The sequence below is a fragment of the Mercenaria mercenaria genome, chromosome 14 (assembly GCF_021730395.1).
Source record: "Mercenaria mercenaria strain notata chromosome 14, MADL_Memer_1, whole genome shotgun sequence".
Classification (NCBI taxonomy): domain Eukaryota; kingdom Metazoa; phylum Mollusca; class Bivalvia; order Venerida; family Veneridae; genus Mercenaria; species Mercenaria mercenaria.
Genome location: NC_069374.1, coordinates 5,482,484 through 5,496,559, shown reverse-complemented (window position 1 = coordinate 5,496,559; position 14,076 = coordinate 5,482,484). Strand labels below are relative to the sequence as shown.

The 14,076-nt window shown below is 35.3% G+C and overlaps 1 protein-coding gene across 6 annotated transcripts in view; it reads left to right on the top strand.

The window, feature by feature from the left end:
- LOC123528099 (polyamine-transporting ATPase 13A3-like) overlaps window positions 1–14,076 on the top strand; it is a 90,923-nt gene that overhangs the window by 49,985 nt on the left and 26,862 nt on the right. For 3 of the 6 annotated variants that reach the window (XR_008366954.1, XM_053522871.1, XM_053522872.1), the window contains one exon: window positions 6,758–6,802. The exons of 2 other annotated variants lie outside the window; for them this stretch is intronic. Coding sequence is in view for 3 of the 4 variants with exons in the window: in XM_053522871.1 (XP_053378846.1) it covers window positions 6,758–6,802 (45 nt within the window). In the remaining variant the exon portion in view is untranslated. Of the gene's footprint in view, window positions 1–1,375; window positions 1,397–6,757; window positions 6,803–14,076 lie in introns of all 6 variants that reach the window. One more of the 6 variants, XM_053522874.1, reaches the window with a different exon arrangement.

The following is a 14,076-nucleotide window of genomic DNA, read 5'->3' as shown; positions in this document are numbered from 1 at the left end:
GGATTTTGATGTAACTTGGACCAAATGTTCACCACCATGAGGCACCCTTGTTTTTAGAATTATGTCCCTTTGTTTTACTATAAATAGATTTTATTGTAACTTTTTTATTATTAGCCGTAGAGAAAAATCGAGATCACTTTTATGTGGTACAACATGCATGTTACATCCATTTTTTAGGTGTATTTTGACCTATCTCTACCTGGTAAAGAGTCTCTTGTGGACTTATATTATATAGAATTTTTTTTTTTTTTTTTTTTTTTAAGATAAATTTCCCTTTGTTGGTACTTTAAATAACTTATATGATAACTTTTTTATAATCGGCAAAAACATTTCAATATGAAAACAACTGTGGGTTTTTATATATGCACAATTTAATCCAGGTGTGTTGTTATAACATATTGTATATAATAGTACAATATTGTTTATACATCATTGACAGATATCAGTTCATGATGTTATACTGCAGTAGAGAAAGTTAGGTGCCTTCCAGTAGGGGACTTTGTATTGCATGGCAATACTTCATTCACTTGTTCAATTTGGGCAGTACCAATTATTATTCAAAGGGGTGTTCTCTAAAAATTTACTAACTGAACAGCAAACAGTGCAGACCATGACCAACCTGCACATGTGTAGGCTGATCTTGGTCTGCACTGGTCACAAAAGTAGAGTCACTTGCTGCCAACAGACTAAAGGTTAGTTCTTTAGTGCAAGTTGTAAAGTATCCATACACAGCTGTTTGAAAGGATGATGAATGTTCTTATATTTATACTCTATTAAATGCCTTCTAGGTCATTGCATTTTAAGCATAAGAGGGCAGCATTTTACTTAAGGGTTCAATTTCAAAAGAAAAGTCAAAATTTATGGGTCTAAGCACTTAGATTTGCCTTTTTCGGTATGTACGTTTGTCTAGATGTTTGTCCATTTTCATATGGAGTGAAGTTGTGATTTTAGTTTCTATTTTGTGAAACAAATGAAATTTGAATGTATCAGTCTCTATCATTGGACATATTTATATTACATTAGATTGTAAGTTTTCTGACCTCCTGTGTACTTAAGGTTGGAGGGATGAGGAATGGGGTGTGGAGATGGAGGGGGCTGAAATATTCCAATGGTATTGTGTTCAGGTAGTTTTTGAGATATTTTAACAAAGGCCTCTACAATAAGGATAGTGTTGAGGGATGGGGTTGGCAGTTTTGGGGAGGGGGGTAAAGAAGATTATCATCCTCTAAAAATGTGAGAGGAAGAGCAGAGTAGTGTCTTGTGTAGAATCAAATCACAGTTGGCATATAGATATGTTTCTACTTTCAGTTTGTATATTGTCTAATGTTTCATCCTTTCTTTTAGTCTCAGTCTATGTCTTCTTTGTAACACACAGGACTTGCCAATTAAATCAAAGGTGATGCCATTTTACGGACACAGGATGCCTTCTTTAGAAAAAAAAACACTTTGTACTTTAGGTCAGAAATGAAAATGACTTGAATGGCAATAAAAGAAAGTAAAGTTAAATCTTTATAGTGGTCAGAATTCGAAGGTAAATATTGACATGCAGTAGTTCAGGCTATTTCTAGTCATCTTGATAGAGCTTGGCTTGGTACAAAGATGTTTTCTATATCAGTCCTGTCTTATTGAAGTTAGGTCAAGTGTGAGGTTGGCATAACCAAAACAATACTTTGATCATAATAAAATGTACTACAGGCTGCTTCGTTTTAGTCAATAGTACAATACACTTTGAGCTGTAAGTTATTACCTTTTGGGGTACTTGTTTTAAGTTTGATTGACCCCCTTCCTTCCCAATCCCCCACCAAAAATTCTGCACCATGGTTTTATTTATCACCTTTCCAGATGCTATTTATCCTCCTGTGGAAGCCATTGGAACATATGTGGCAGATTTCCATTCTGATTTGTGGAGGGTGAGTCTGGTTCTGGTGTGAAAGCTCACCATCTAACTTGTGGAAAGGTAGTCAGATTCATTCATACGTGGAAGCTCTCACATGACATGTGGAAGGTCATTCAGGTTCCTTCATATGTGGAACCTCTCCACATAGTTTTTGTAGAAGTTTACTCAGATTCTTTTATATGTGGAAGCTCTCCATATGACTTGTGGAAAATCAGTAAATTACATTCATGTGTTGAAGTTCTCCGCCTGGCTTGTGGAATGCTTGTTTCTATGTGTGGACTTGTGGAAGGCTATTCAGGTTCTTTCATGTGTGGAAGCTCTCTACATGAGTCAGATTATTTCATTTGTTGAAGCTATCCACATTACTTGTAGAAAGTCATTCAGATTCTTTCATGTGTGGAAGCTCTCCACATGACTTATGAAAGGCCATTCAGGTTCTTTCATGTGTGGAAGCTCTCCACATGACTTATGAAAGGCCATTCAGGTTATTTTATGTGTGGAAGCTCTCCACATGACTTATGAAAGGCCATTCAGGTTCTTTCATGTGTGGAAGCTCGCCACATGACTTGCGAAAAATCAATAAGTTCATTCTTGAGAGAGAGCTCTCCATCTTGCTAGTGAAATGTTAATCTGTTTCTCTAAAGTGTGGAAGTTCTCCACATAACTTGTGGAAGGCCAGTAAGTACATTGCATGTCGGTAACCTCTCCAAATAATCTGTGGGAGGTATGTCCGGTTCTTCCATGTGTGGAAGTTTTTCTCCTGGTTTGTTGAAGGTTAGTCAGGTTCTATCCAGGTGCCTGCTTGTACCTGAATTAATGTCTTAAGAGACATCTTTAATACTCGTCCAACAGCTTTCATATGCTGCTTGGTATAATATAATTATAGCTATTTCTGGAAAGGTTTTAATACAGTGGAATCAATTTAGATATGTAATTCCAAATAGTGTTATTCACTCTATGAAGGCATCCTATATATCAATAAAATGTTTAGTAATACTACAGTTTTGGTGGGAAATGATATAGATGTATATGATAGACTTGGTACAGTAATTGTTAACTCTCCATGTGCTGTGTTCTGCGGTAACATTGATAAACCCTCATTGCTTCCTTTTTTAGCTTGACTATTCAAAGAATAGGTAAAGCTGTTGGACTCTAGTTTTTGTATGTAATTATCTGGTATCTCAGTAACCACTTGTTGGAATGAATTAAAACTTCACACACTTGTTCAATGTGATAAATTGACTCACATTGCACACAATTCATTGCGCTATTTTGCTTTATGCCCCTTTTTGACTTAGCAATTTTGGGGTAAGTTTTTAGCTTGGTACCCTCTAATGAGAATAGATTGAAACTTCACACTCTTGTTCGCTGTGATGAGCTGACATGCAGTGTACAGGTTCCAAAACCATTTTCAAAATTATGCACCCTGTTTTGACTTTATATTCATTCAATTGACAAGGCTGTCAAATAGTCTGGTGTTGCTGTCCTCAGACAGCTCTTGTTAGATTTAGTAATACATTTACTATGAATGAAATTATTTTCAGAAATGTTACTGGAGTAGAAGAAAATAAGTCTAATATATAACAGTGTGAGATTTGATTTATTTATCAGTCAAACTTGTTATTTAAATATTAAATCCCTTTCCCAAAATATTTTTTTTGCCTATCTCTTGCTTTTTTCTCAAAAAATTGATAGAACCCTGACAACAAATGGTTTAAGATGAGGTTTTGGCTATGTCTTTGGTTGCATGAACATTTTACAGTACTAAGTCTATTATATACATATAGAAAATATTTGATAGGCTTAGATTTCTCAAAAATCCCATTTGATTTGTTATAGGCTCCACTTTAGAATGATATTGTACTCTTTCATATAGTTGTTTAGTTAACTGTAATGGCCTTAGCATAGTCTAAATACAATCTCCTGCATTGTCCAGTATAAACAAAATCTTTATTTCCAGTAATTATATTATTTTAGCTTTTGATAACATAATCTTTCTTTTGGAGTTGGATACATCCAAATTTTGTAATCCATTCCAAAATTCTCAGTTTATGTCAATATTCACTTCACTTTTTATGACATCAGCAATATTTGTGCACATTATCTGCACTTAAGATTACAGACCACTAAATTTAGTTTCTTATATTGACTGGCCGATTTGCCTTTTGGAGTTATTTTTCCATCTGCATGCAATTATGACTTTCTAGAAGAAGCTGTATCTGTCAGATTGGTTAATAAGTTCATCGTGTGGTTCGCTATGTATAAATATAAGGAGTATTGAACAGTTTTGTTCATTTATGAAAGGCAAAAACAGTACCAAGTGTTAAAAAGTATTCTGAGGGGGAAACAAGTTCAACTAACAACAAAATTATTTTTTGGTGAAAATTTGGTTTTCATTAATTTTGAAATTGATTAAATATTTTTTGATAAAAACATCATCTTGGAATTTGGATGTGTCAACCTCGCCAAACATTTTATCTTTTTGTTAAATACTTGTATTTGTAGTAACTGTTAAAGGGTCAAATACTTTGATTTTTTTTAATGTTTAAAGGTTTGGGTTTTACAAACTAAGTTTTTATGACTGTACTGTATACAAAGAATATTTTATTAAGTTTGCATCTGGTCTATAAAAAAAATATTTGTATAGCTTGGTTCATTTTTATTTAAAACTGTTTAAAACTCTACATTTTACCCTTGAAGGCACTTTATATGTAATAAATAAAATAACATGCTGATTAATAAAGACTTTTTCTGGTATTAAGTTTAATATATTATTATTAAATGCTTTGTTTTACCTCTTCAACATGCACATTTTATTGAAACTTCAAAGGTATTATTATATGGAATATCAAATCATTTAAGAAGCATTTTACAAAATGTGTTAAATGAGTAATAAGGTGAGATTATTTTTTCTTCATTGATGATTAATTTTAGCACATATTAATATAGTTCACTTTCACCATCTGCTCCCTATGTTATGTCTAACAACATTAATTTAGCCATTTTTTTTCTTTTGTACCATGATTTAAAGGTAGATTTTCAGCTGGAATATTGATTGGCAGGTTAAATAAAATCTTTGATAAAGTTGGCATGTCTGTGTTTTGTGGTTAATCATTTTTTGGGGTCCTGATTTTACAATGGTTAGGATGTGTACAGTTTCTTGCAGTGAGAAAAATATGTATTATGGTCACAGTATGGGGGATTGCATTACAGGTATACAAATAATCAAAGATAAGTTCCCTTGTTATACCCCCAAATACAGAGTAAATGGGGGCTATATTGGAGTCATACATGTCTGACTGTTCACCATCCTGTCTGTCCATCCATATTATTGTATTTTAACAGTTGGGGAGATTTTCACAAAACTAGCACTAGTTGTTAATCTCCTCAAAATAACATGCAGGGCACAAAACCCAGATCATTTGGTCCAAGCGCAAGGTCACACTTTTAGGTCAAAGGTCAAATAGCTTAATTATATGTTTGCATCATATTTTCTTAACCGATTGGAAGATTTTCATGAAAGAAGTTGTAATATTTACCTGGTCAAGATATCATGCAGAGCATACAACTATGTATCTAGGTTCAAGGTCAAGGTGACAGTTGGAGGTCAAAGGTCAAATAGTTTAATTTCATGTCTACTCCATATATTCTAATCCAGTTAGATGATTTTCATAGAACTAGTATCAAATGTTCTACTAATGACATGCAGAGTGCTAGACCCTGGTCACTAGCTCAAGGTCAAAGTTACACTTGGAGGTCAAAGATCAAGTAGCTCAAATTTGTGTCAGCTCCATATTTTCTTAACCAAAAGAAGGATTTTCATAAAACTAGCATCAAGACTATATGCAGAGCATACAACCTATTTCTCTAGGTTTAAGGTCAAGGTCGCACTTAGAGGTCAGATATCAAAAAGTTCAAATTTATCTCCTTGACATGTCTTTTAAACTACTGAAATGAATTTCCCAAAGTAAACATTAACTGTTAACCTGATCCTTTGCACAACTGAGGTCAGCAGAGTAAAGGCAAAGGTCACACTTAAAGGGTAAAGGTCAAAATAGCTCAAAGTTGTAACCATTCCATTTCTTCTTAACCATTGAGAGGGTTTGCATTATAACTATCATAGTTTCATAAAGACGGTAATATTACTATGCAGAGTGCACAATCCAGGTCATTAGATGAAGGGTCAAGGTCTCACTTGAATGTCAAAGGTCATGTTCACAACATTTTACTTTACCTGTATCAAGGTGGTCTCCTAAGGTATTAATCATCTTTAGTGATAGCTCTAGTTTTTGTGCGAAAAAAAAAGACACATTTTTCTCACATGAATCAGAAAAAGAGACTGTACATGCCATACTGCCGATGTTGTAAATTCATTGCTTGTAATATAATAGGGGTTGAGATTCAGTACATACTCCTGTAATAGTGTACTTGTAATTGTTTCATATATACAGAGTAAAATGCCAGTACATACATATAAACTGGACTGGTATTTTTTGTAATGGTTTCAACTCACCACTAGTGAGGTATTATTCTGTTGATTAAATATAATTATTTTAAAAATTGATACTGCAGATGTACCATAATATTTGAGGAAAATATTGCATGTCCCCGTTATATATGTACCAATTACCGGTATTATGTGAAATCTCAGCCCCTTTAATATGAAACAACACAGCATCAAGTCCATTGCTGAGGTGTTTATTTTTTGCCTTATTCTATGTGGATGGTAAAATATTTTCAGTTCAAACATTTTATATACACCCTGTATAGAGAAAAAAATATGTATATACAGTTTGTATATAGAAAATATTTTATGATGTAATGTATATTGTAATGTGTATGTGAAATGTTGATTTGCAGTTCTCAACGGATTTTAAGGGTTATAAATACTATGCTGCCAAACAGGTTTGTTTCTAGTTTGTCCCCTAATTGCAATGCAGAAAATCAGTCAGAAAAATACCAGATATATATTGAAATTTGCTTTGAAATGTTTCAAAAGTTTGTTACATCAGACAACTTGGAAACAGACTGCTTTCCAAAACATTGGGCAGTTTAAATCTTGACAAAATGGCAGGCCAAGTAGGCTGCGTTTTGATGTTTGTAAAGGCAGTGTAAATTCCAGCCCCCAAGATATTCGAATCTGTGACTGATTTAAATGTCAAGTTCTTTCTCCTTTATCTTGTGCCATTGAAAATGTAATCACAGTTTGAAAGAGATACATTATGAAACTGGCTAAAATCACATTTCTTAGTTTCAAACTCTTCCAGTTCTTTCAAATTGAGAGAAGTCAGCAAGGCTATGAATATACAGATAAATCTATGAATATGCAAAAGGGGGTGTGAATGTTTAAATAAGGTTATGAATAATTATATTGAAGCAGACGGAGTATGCAAATTAGGCTATAAATATGTTTTTAAGGCTTTCAGTATACAGATGAGGCCGGGTATATGTTTTTAAGGATTTTGATATGCAAACAAGGCTATGAATATGAAATTATAAACATCCTGTTTGTGTTTATATATTCTGGTTGTCATTTGTCTCGGAACAAAAGTTTTAGAGCATTTTAAACTTGAAATCTGACTGATTGGTTTCTGCTTGTAAAAGGGGACAGATTTCTTTGAAGTAGTATGCTTGTCTTAACTTGCTTATCCACTAATTAAGAGATTGACAGGTCAGTTACCTGTTGTTTTGAAAAGTTCTTTGAAAAAAAAATCAGAAATTAACATAATTTTTTAGGCATAGCCAGCATTGGTCTTGGGTCAGTGAAAATAATAACTTGGACAGTTTCAGTCAGTATTCGTTATTGTTTAAGTAAATTTTAAGAATCAGAAATTCATTTGCAACATTGTCACTTTGCCATCAGATGCTTGTGAGGAAGTTGTCTGTTAAGTTATACTGATGTAGAAACATTTTACAGGTTAAATTTGTTAACTAAAATAGTCTAAAATATTGCAGAATGCAGGCATTTTTTTGTGGTCTACAATTAGGTGAAAATGCTATTGTACAAATACAGATATTTTCAATTACAATTTGGTTTGTTAAAAATAGTTTGAATGATTTTGCTTGGCTATGCCATCACCTACTGCCTATAACAAAAGTTTCACTTAAAATTTTTGATTTGTTTTGTCTTTAACATTTTGAATAAATTGTTCCAATTTCTTTCAACAAATACAAGCATAAAAAGTAGATCTATATGTAACTATATTTAAGCAAACACTAAAACAGACTATCCAATCTTTTCCTTTCAATATGAAATTCAGGTACTTTCAAAAGTATGTACTAAAACATTAACTGTTTTCAGCTCATCTGAACAAAGTTCAGAGTGAGCTATTAGTATAGGTGTATTTGTTTGTCTTCCTAAAACAACATTTTTTCTTAAAGAACTCCTCTGAAGCTTCTTATCAGAGTTACACAAAACTTGGCCTGTAGCATTCTGGCATGGATCTCTCATAAGATTGTTCAAAATTAATGCTTACTATAAAACAAGAATTAGTTTCATGCTATTTAACTTAACGACTTTTGCTGTTGTTATGTTCGCACAAAATTTTATAGTCGCAAAACAACAACCTGATTGGAAAACACAAGTTTGTTGTTTTCATTTGTAGTTGGCTGCAAAACTTCTCCCTGATGTATAAACATGTGTATGATTATTAAAAAATGGAGGGTTTGTCATGTACTTGTATAATCATTTCATCTAGAAATATCAGCTTCATAGTTTTTAACCCCTGTTGTATAAATCCCATTTCCTTTCGAAAAATAAAGAACAAAGCAGTAGTCAATTTTGATTGACAGGTGATAAAGAAATTATTTGAATGTCAGTCGAGTCGTGCAGTTTTAGCTCTTGTCTCATTATCATATTATACATAAGATTCCCTTTCCATTTTAACACCTGACTTAGTTACTTCTTTCACTGCTTCATTTGCGTAAAGGAATATAATTATTATCAATAGGATCATTCCTTCACTACTCGTATTTTCACATTTTTTTCGTTGACATTAACAAAATTCTGTATAGACATAATCAATTGCTTTCATGTGACTGTTTACAGTGGTTTATGATTGCCAGCTGTGTAATGTGGAAGATTAACACAATGAGTGGTAACCTGAAAAATGTGTTAAGGAGAAGTGACCAGTAATTTGAATATTTTATGTGCAGTCTTACCTGTAATGTTTGTTAATGCTTAAAGCCCCCATCACACCGAACCAGTTCTCAAAACATCCCAACCCGTCCTAAAAAATTGTACAACGGGCTGTGATCTGGCTAGAACTTCTGTAATTTGGCCGGAAAATATCCATGATGTGATCGGAGTTAGTTCATAAACAGTTCTCGATACGTCCATCGCGTCTTTATCCCGTCTGAATTCCATTTATAGTAAGTTCAGTTCTGGTAAAATTGCCTGTTCTCCTCATATGGACACCGTCTGTAGGCAGTCCATGCCCGTCTGTAGTCAGATTAAAGAAGTTTGTAACTAGTCCTACTTTGTTCCGAGTATGTCGATATACCTTCTAACTAGTTTTTAACTCTACCAGCTCGTTCACAGACAGTTTAACTCGTTCTGATTACGTCCTCATATTGTCCCTAGTACATTCAAAACGTAAACTGTGATCACGTTCTGGCCTGCTGGCTATAAAAGCCATCATGTTTCATCCAGTTCTCATTCTTTTTATGCCCCCACTTTTGTGGGGGGCATATAGATTTACCCTTGTTCGTCCTTCCGTCCGTCCTTCTGAGAATGTTGTGTCGTGCCTAGCTCCAAAAGTATTTGACGTAGAGTCACAAAACATTACAGGAATGTTGGTCAGCAGTGTTGTGCACGGTTGCGTCGATTCATTCGTGTGTAAGGTTATGGGCCCTGACTTTGAAATGTCTTTTGTGTTCGTGCCTGCTCCAAGTTGAGGTGGGTCACAAACTTTCAGGAATTTGTTCAGCATGTGTAGTTGTACCTGGGTTCATCGGTTCGTTCAGTCTGTAGAGTTGCTGACTTAGTAAAAATTGGTCATTTTAATGTTGTGTCGCGATCGCTCCAAGTTTTGACTGTCACCAGGTTAAGAATGTTGTACATGTACGTTGTGCACTGGGGTTTCGGTCAGATTCATTCATACTGTAGTTATGGCCGACTTAGTAAAATGTCATTTAATGTTGTTCACGCGTAGCTCCAAGTATTGACTAGAGTACAGTTAAGGGTATTGTCGCATGTTCGTTGTGCACTTGGTTTCGCGTCGATTCATTAGTATTGTAGGAGTTATGGCCCCTGTCCTTTGTCATGTAGTGGGGGCATCTGTGTCCCATGGACACATTTCTAGTTTTCTCTTCAAATCCACAAAAATGTTCAAGTGTCAATATGCTTCCAAAGAAAAGTGGTGCCAAACAGAGGCGGGGTGTTAAAGCAGTAAAATACCAAATGTCTCATAGCTCCTGCACAACAAAAGCCGATACAGAGTCTCCTCAGTCAGCCCTTGAAAATGAAGTCGAGGGGACGAGCGTTGTAATTTTATCCCCTGCACTTTCTGACGACTCTGTATGATGGAGGATATAGTCAGAAACAAGAAGAAAAAAACAAAGGCATACACTGGGCTAATCCTTGTGCCCGGCCGCTTAGCTCAGTAGGTAAGAGCATTGGTCTACGGATCTCGGGGTCGCGAGTTTGATCCTTGGGTGGGGCGTATGTTCTCTGTGACTGTTTGATAAACGACATTGTGTCTGAAATCTTAGTCCTCCACCTCTGATTCATCATGTGGGGAAGTTGGCAGTTACTTGTGGAGAACAGGTTCGTATTGGTTCAGAATCCAGGAATATTGGTTAGGTTAACTGCCCGCCATTACATGACTGAAATACTGTTGAAAAACGGCGTTAAACCCCAAAACAAACAAACAAACAAGATCTTGAACCTGTATGGCCACGACCTGTATTATATTTTACCTTGTGTAGTTGTAATGCAGACAGGATCGACGTTATAGGAACTATAATTAAACGTAATAAACGTACTAAAACGTGGGGAGCGTACTGAAAACCTATTGCAAACTCTTAGACCTGTTTAGAAACGTATTACAAACTTAGTATTTTATTTTGATTGTAATCAGATGAAATACAACGCACTAAGGATGTAATGCCATCAAGCTAAGCCTGTCCGTGAATGAGTTGAACGAGATATAAACGGATCCGGTCGGTGTGCACATATACTGAAATTGACGCCTGATCGCATTAGGTTATACCATGTCTCTAGTACGATAGATGTTTGATGGTTCAGTTCTTAGTACGTCCATCTTGTTTTAAGTACGCTGTCAGTTCGTCTAAATGCAGGACGGGTTGATCTGCAGAAAATTTTGAGCAGGCTCCAAGTTCTGGAGCACATTCCCATTCAACCCCGTCCGAGCCAGTCCATAAAGTTCTTAGACCGACTGTAGAACGTCGCTAAATCTACATCTGTTCATGAGCAATGCTCAGCTGAGTTTTTGTGATCGCTCGATGTCCGGCGTCCGTCATCTGTCTGTCGTCTGTCAACATTTAGCTTGTGTATGCGATAAGAGGCTGTATTTTTCAACTGATCTGCATGAAATTTGGTCAGAATGATTATCTTGATAAAATCTAGGCTGAGTATGAAAATGGGTCATCTGGGGTCAAAAACTAGGTCACTAGGTCAAATCAAAGAAAAACCTTGTGTATGCGATAGAGGCTGTATTTTTCAATTGATCTTCATGAATTATGGTCAGAATGATTACCTTGATGAAATCAAGGCCGAGTTGGAAAATGGGTCATCTGGGTTCGAAAACTAGGTCACTAGGTCAAATCAAAGAAAAACCTTGTGTATGCGATAGAGGCTGTATTTTTCAATTGATCTTCATGAATTATGGTCAGAATGATTACCTTGATGAAATCTAGGCCGAATTCAAAAATGGGTCATCTTGGGTTAAAAACTAGATCACTAGGTCAAATCAGAGAAAAACCTTGTGTATGCGATAGAGGCTGTATTTTTCAATTGATCTTCATGAATTTTGGTCAGAATGATAACCTTGATGAAATTTAGGTCGAGTTCAAAAATGGTTCATCTGGGGTCAAAAACTAGGTCACTAGGTCAAATCAAAGAAAAACCTTGTGTATGCGATACAGGCTGTATTTTTAGCTCGACTATTCATAGAATAGTGAGCTATTGCACTCGCCCATGCGTCGGCGTCGGCGTCTGCGTCCGCGTCCCGATTTTGGTTAAGGTTTTGTATGTAAGCTGGTATCTCAGAAACCACTTGTGGTAATGGATTGAAACTTCACACACTTATTCACTGTGACAAACTGACTTACATTGCACAGGTTCCATAACTCTATTTTGCTTTTTTACAAAATTATGCCCCTTTTTCGACTTAGAAATTTTTGGTTAAGGTTTTGTATGTAAGCTGGTAACTCAGTAACCACTTGTGGGAATGGATTGAAACTTCACACACTTATTCACTGTGATGAACTGATCTACATTGCACAGGTTCCATAACTCTATTTTGCTTTTTTACAAAATTATGCCCCTTTTTCGACTTTTTTGGTTAAGGTTTTGTATGTAAGCTGGTATCTCAGTACTTACTAATGGGAATGGATTGAAACTTCACATACTTGTTCACTATCATGATCTGACATGCACTAAGCAAGTCCCATAACTCTACTCTCTTTTTTTTCAAAATTATGCCCCTTTTTCGACTTAGCAGTTTTTGGTTAAATTTTTGTATGTAATCTGATATCTCAGTATCCACTAATTGGAATGGATTGAAACTTCACACACTTGTTCACTGTCATGATCTAACATGCACTGTGAAGGTCCCATAACTCTACTTGGAATTTTTACAAAATTATGCCCCTTTGACTTAGCAGTTTTTTGTGAAGTTTTTGTATGTAAGCTGGTATCTCAGTATCCACAAATTGGAAAGGATTGAAACTTCACACACTTGTTCACTGTCATGATATGACATGCAGTACAGAGGTTCAATACCTCTACTTTGCATTTTACAAAATTATGCCCCTTTTTCAACTTTTGTATTCATTCAATTGACAAGGCTGTTGAATAGTCGAGCATTGCTGTCCTCCGACAGCTCTTGTTTTAATTGATCTTCATGAAATTTGGTCAGAATAATTGCATTGATAAAATCTAGGTCGAATATGAATATTGGTCATCTGAGGTCAAAAACTAGGTCACTAGGTCAAATCAAAGAAAAACTTGTGTATGCCATAGAGGCTGTATTTTTCAATTGATTTTCATGAAATTTAGTCGGAATAATTGCCTTGATGAAATCTAGGTCGAATCTGAATATGGGTCATCTGGGGTCAAAAAGTAGGTCACTAGGTCAAATCAAAGAAAACACTTGTGTATGCGATAGAAGCTGTATTTTTCAGTTGATCTTCCTGAAATTTTGTCAGAATGATTGCCATGATAAAATCTAGATCAAGTTCGAATATGGGTCATCTGGAATCAAAAACTAGGTCACTAGGTCATATCTAAGAAAATACTTGTTTAAACTCAAGAGACCATTTTAGTCCAATCTTAATGAAAATTGACCAAAATATTTGTTTCCATGAAATCACTAGGTTAAACATGTTTACACTGTTATAGTGTGTTTATCAGGTGAGCAACCTAGGGCTATCTTGGCCCTCTTGTTTAGAGCTTACTGAAAATGGGCTTGGTATGATGGGGGTATAAGATACTTGTAATTTTCCCTGCGACTATTTGTTACATGCTTAAGCTATTAAGTTTTCGCGTATTGCGCGTACAATGTATTCCGGGATTCTTTGTAGCTGCTAAATAGCCTGTCTTCATAAAACCGCCAAAGTATAGTATTTGCAAACATTTCTAGGGTTAAAGTAATCCCTTTTAGGACTGTCAGAGCTAAAAATAGAGAATCCTTCAAACAACTTCTTCTCATGAACTACTTGATGGATCTTTACAAAACTTGATCTGTAGCATCCTAGTATAGTCTGGTCAATCTCTGAATCTCTGTTCAGATGGTTCTGCTTGAACTCTTTAGGGTTGACAAGAGCTTTAAAAAGAAAAACCTTCAAACAATTCCATCTCATGAACTGCATGATGGATTTTCTATAGACTTGGTCTGTAGCATCCTTGTATAGACCTCTTTCAACTTTCTAAAGATGGTTCTTCTTGGCTCCTTTAAGGTGCTGCTAGAGCTAAAAATAGAAAAACCTTTAAATGA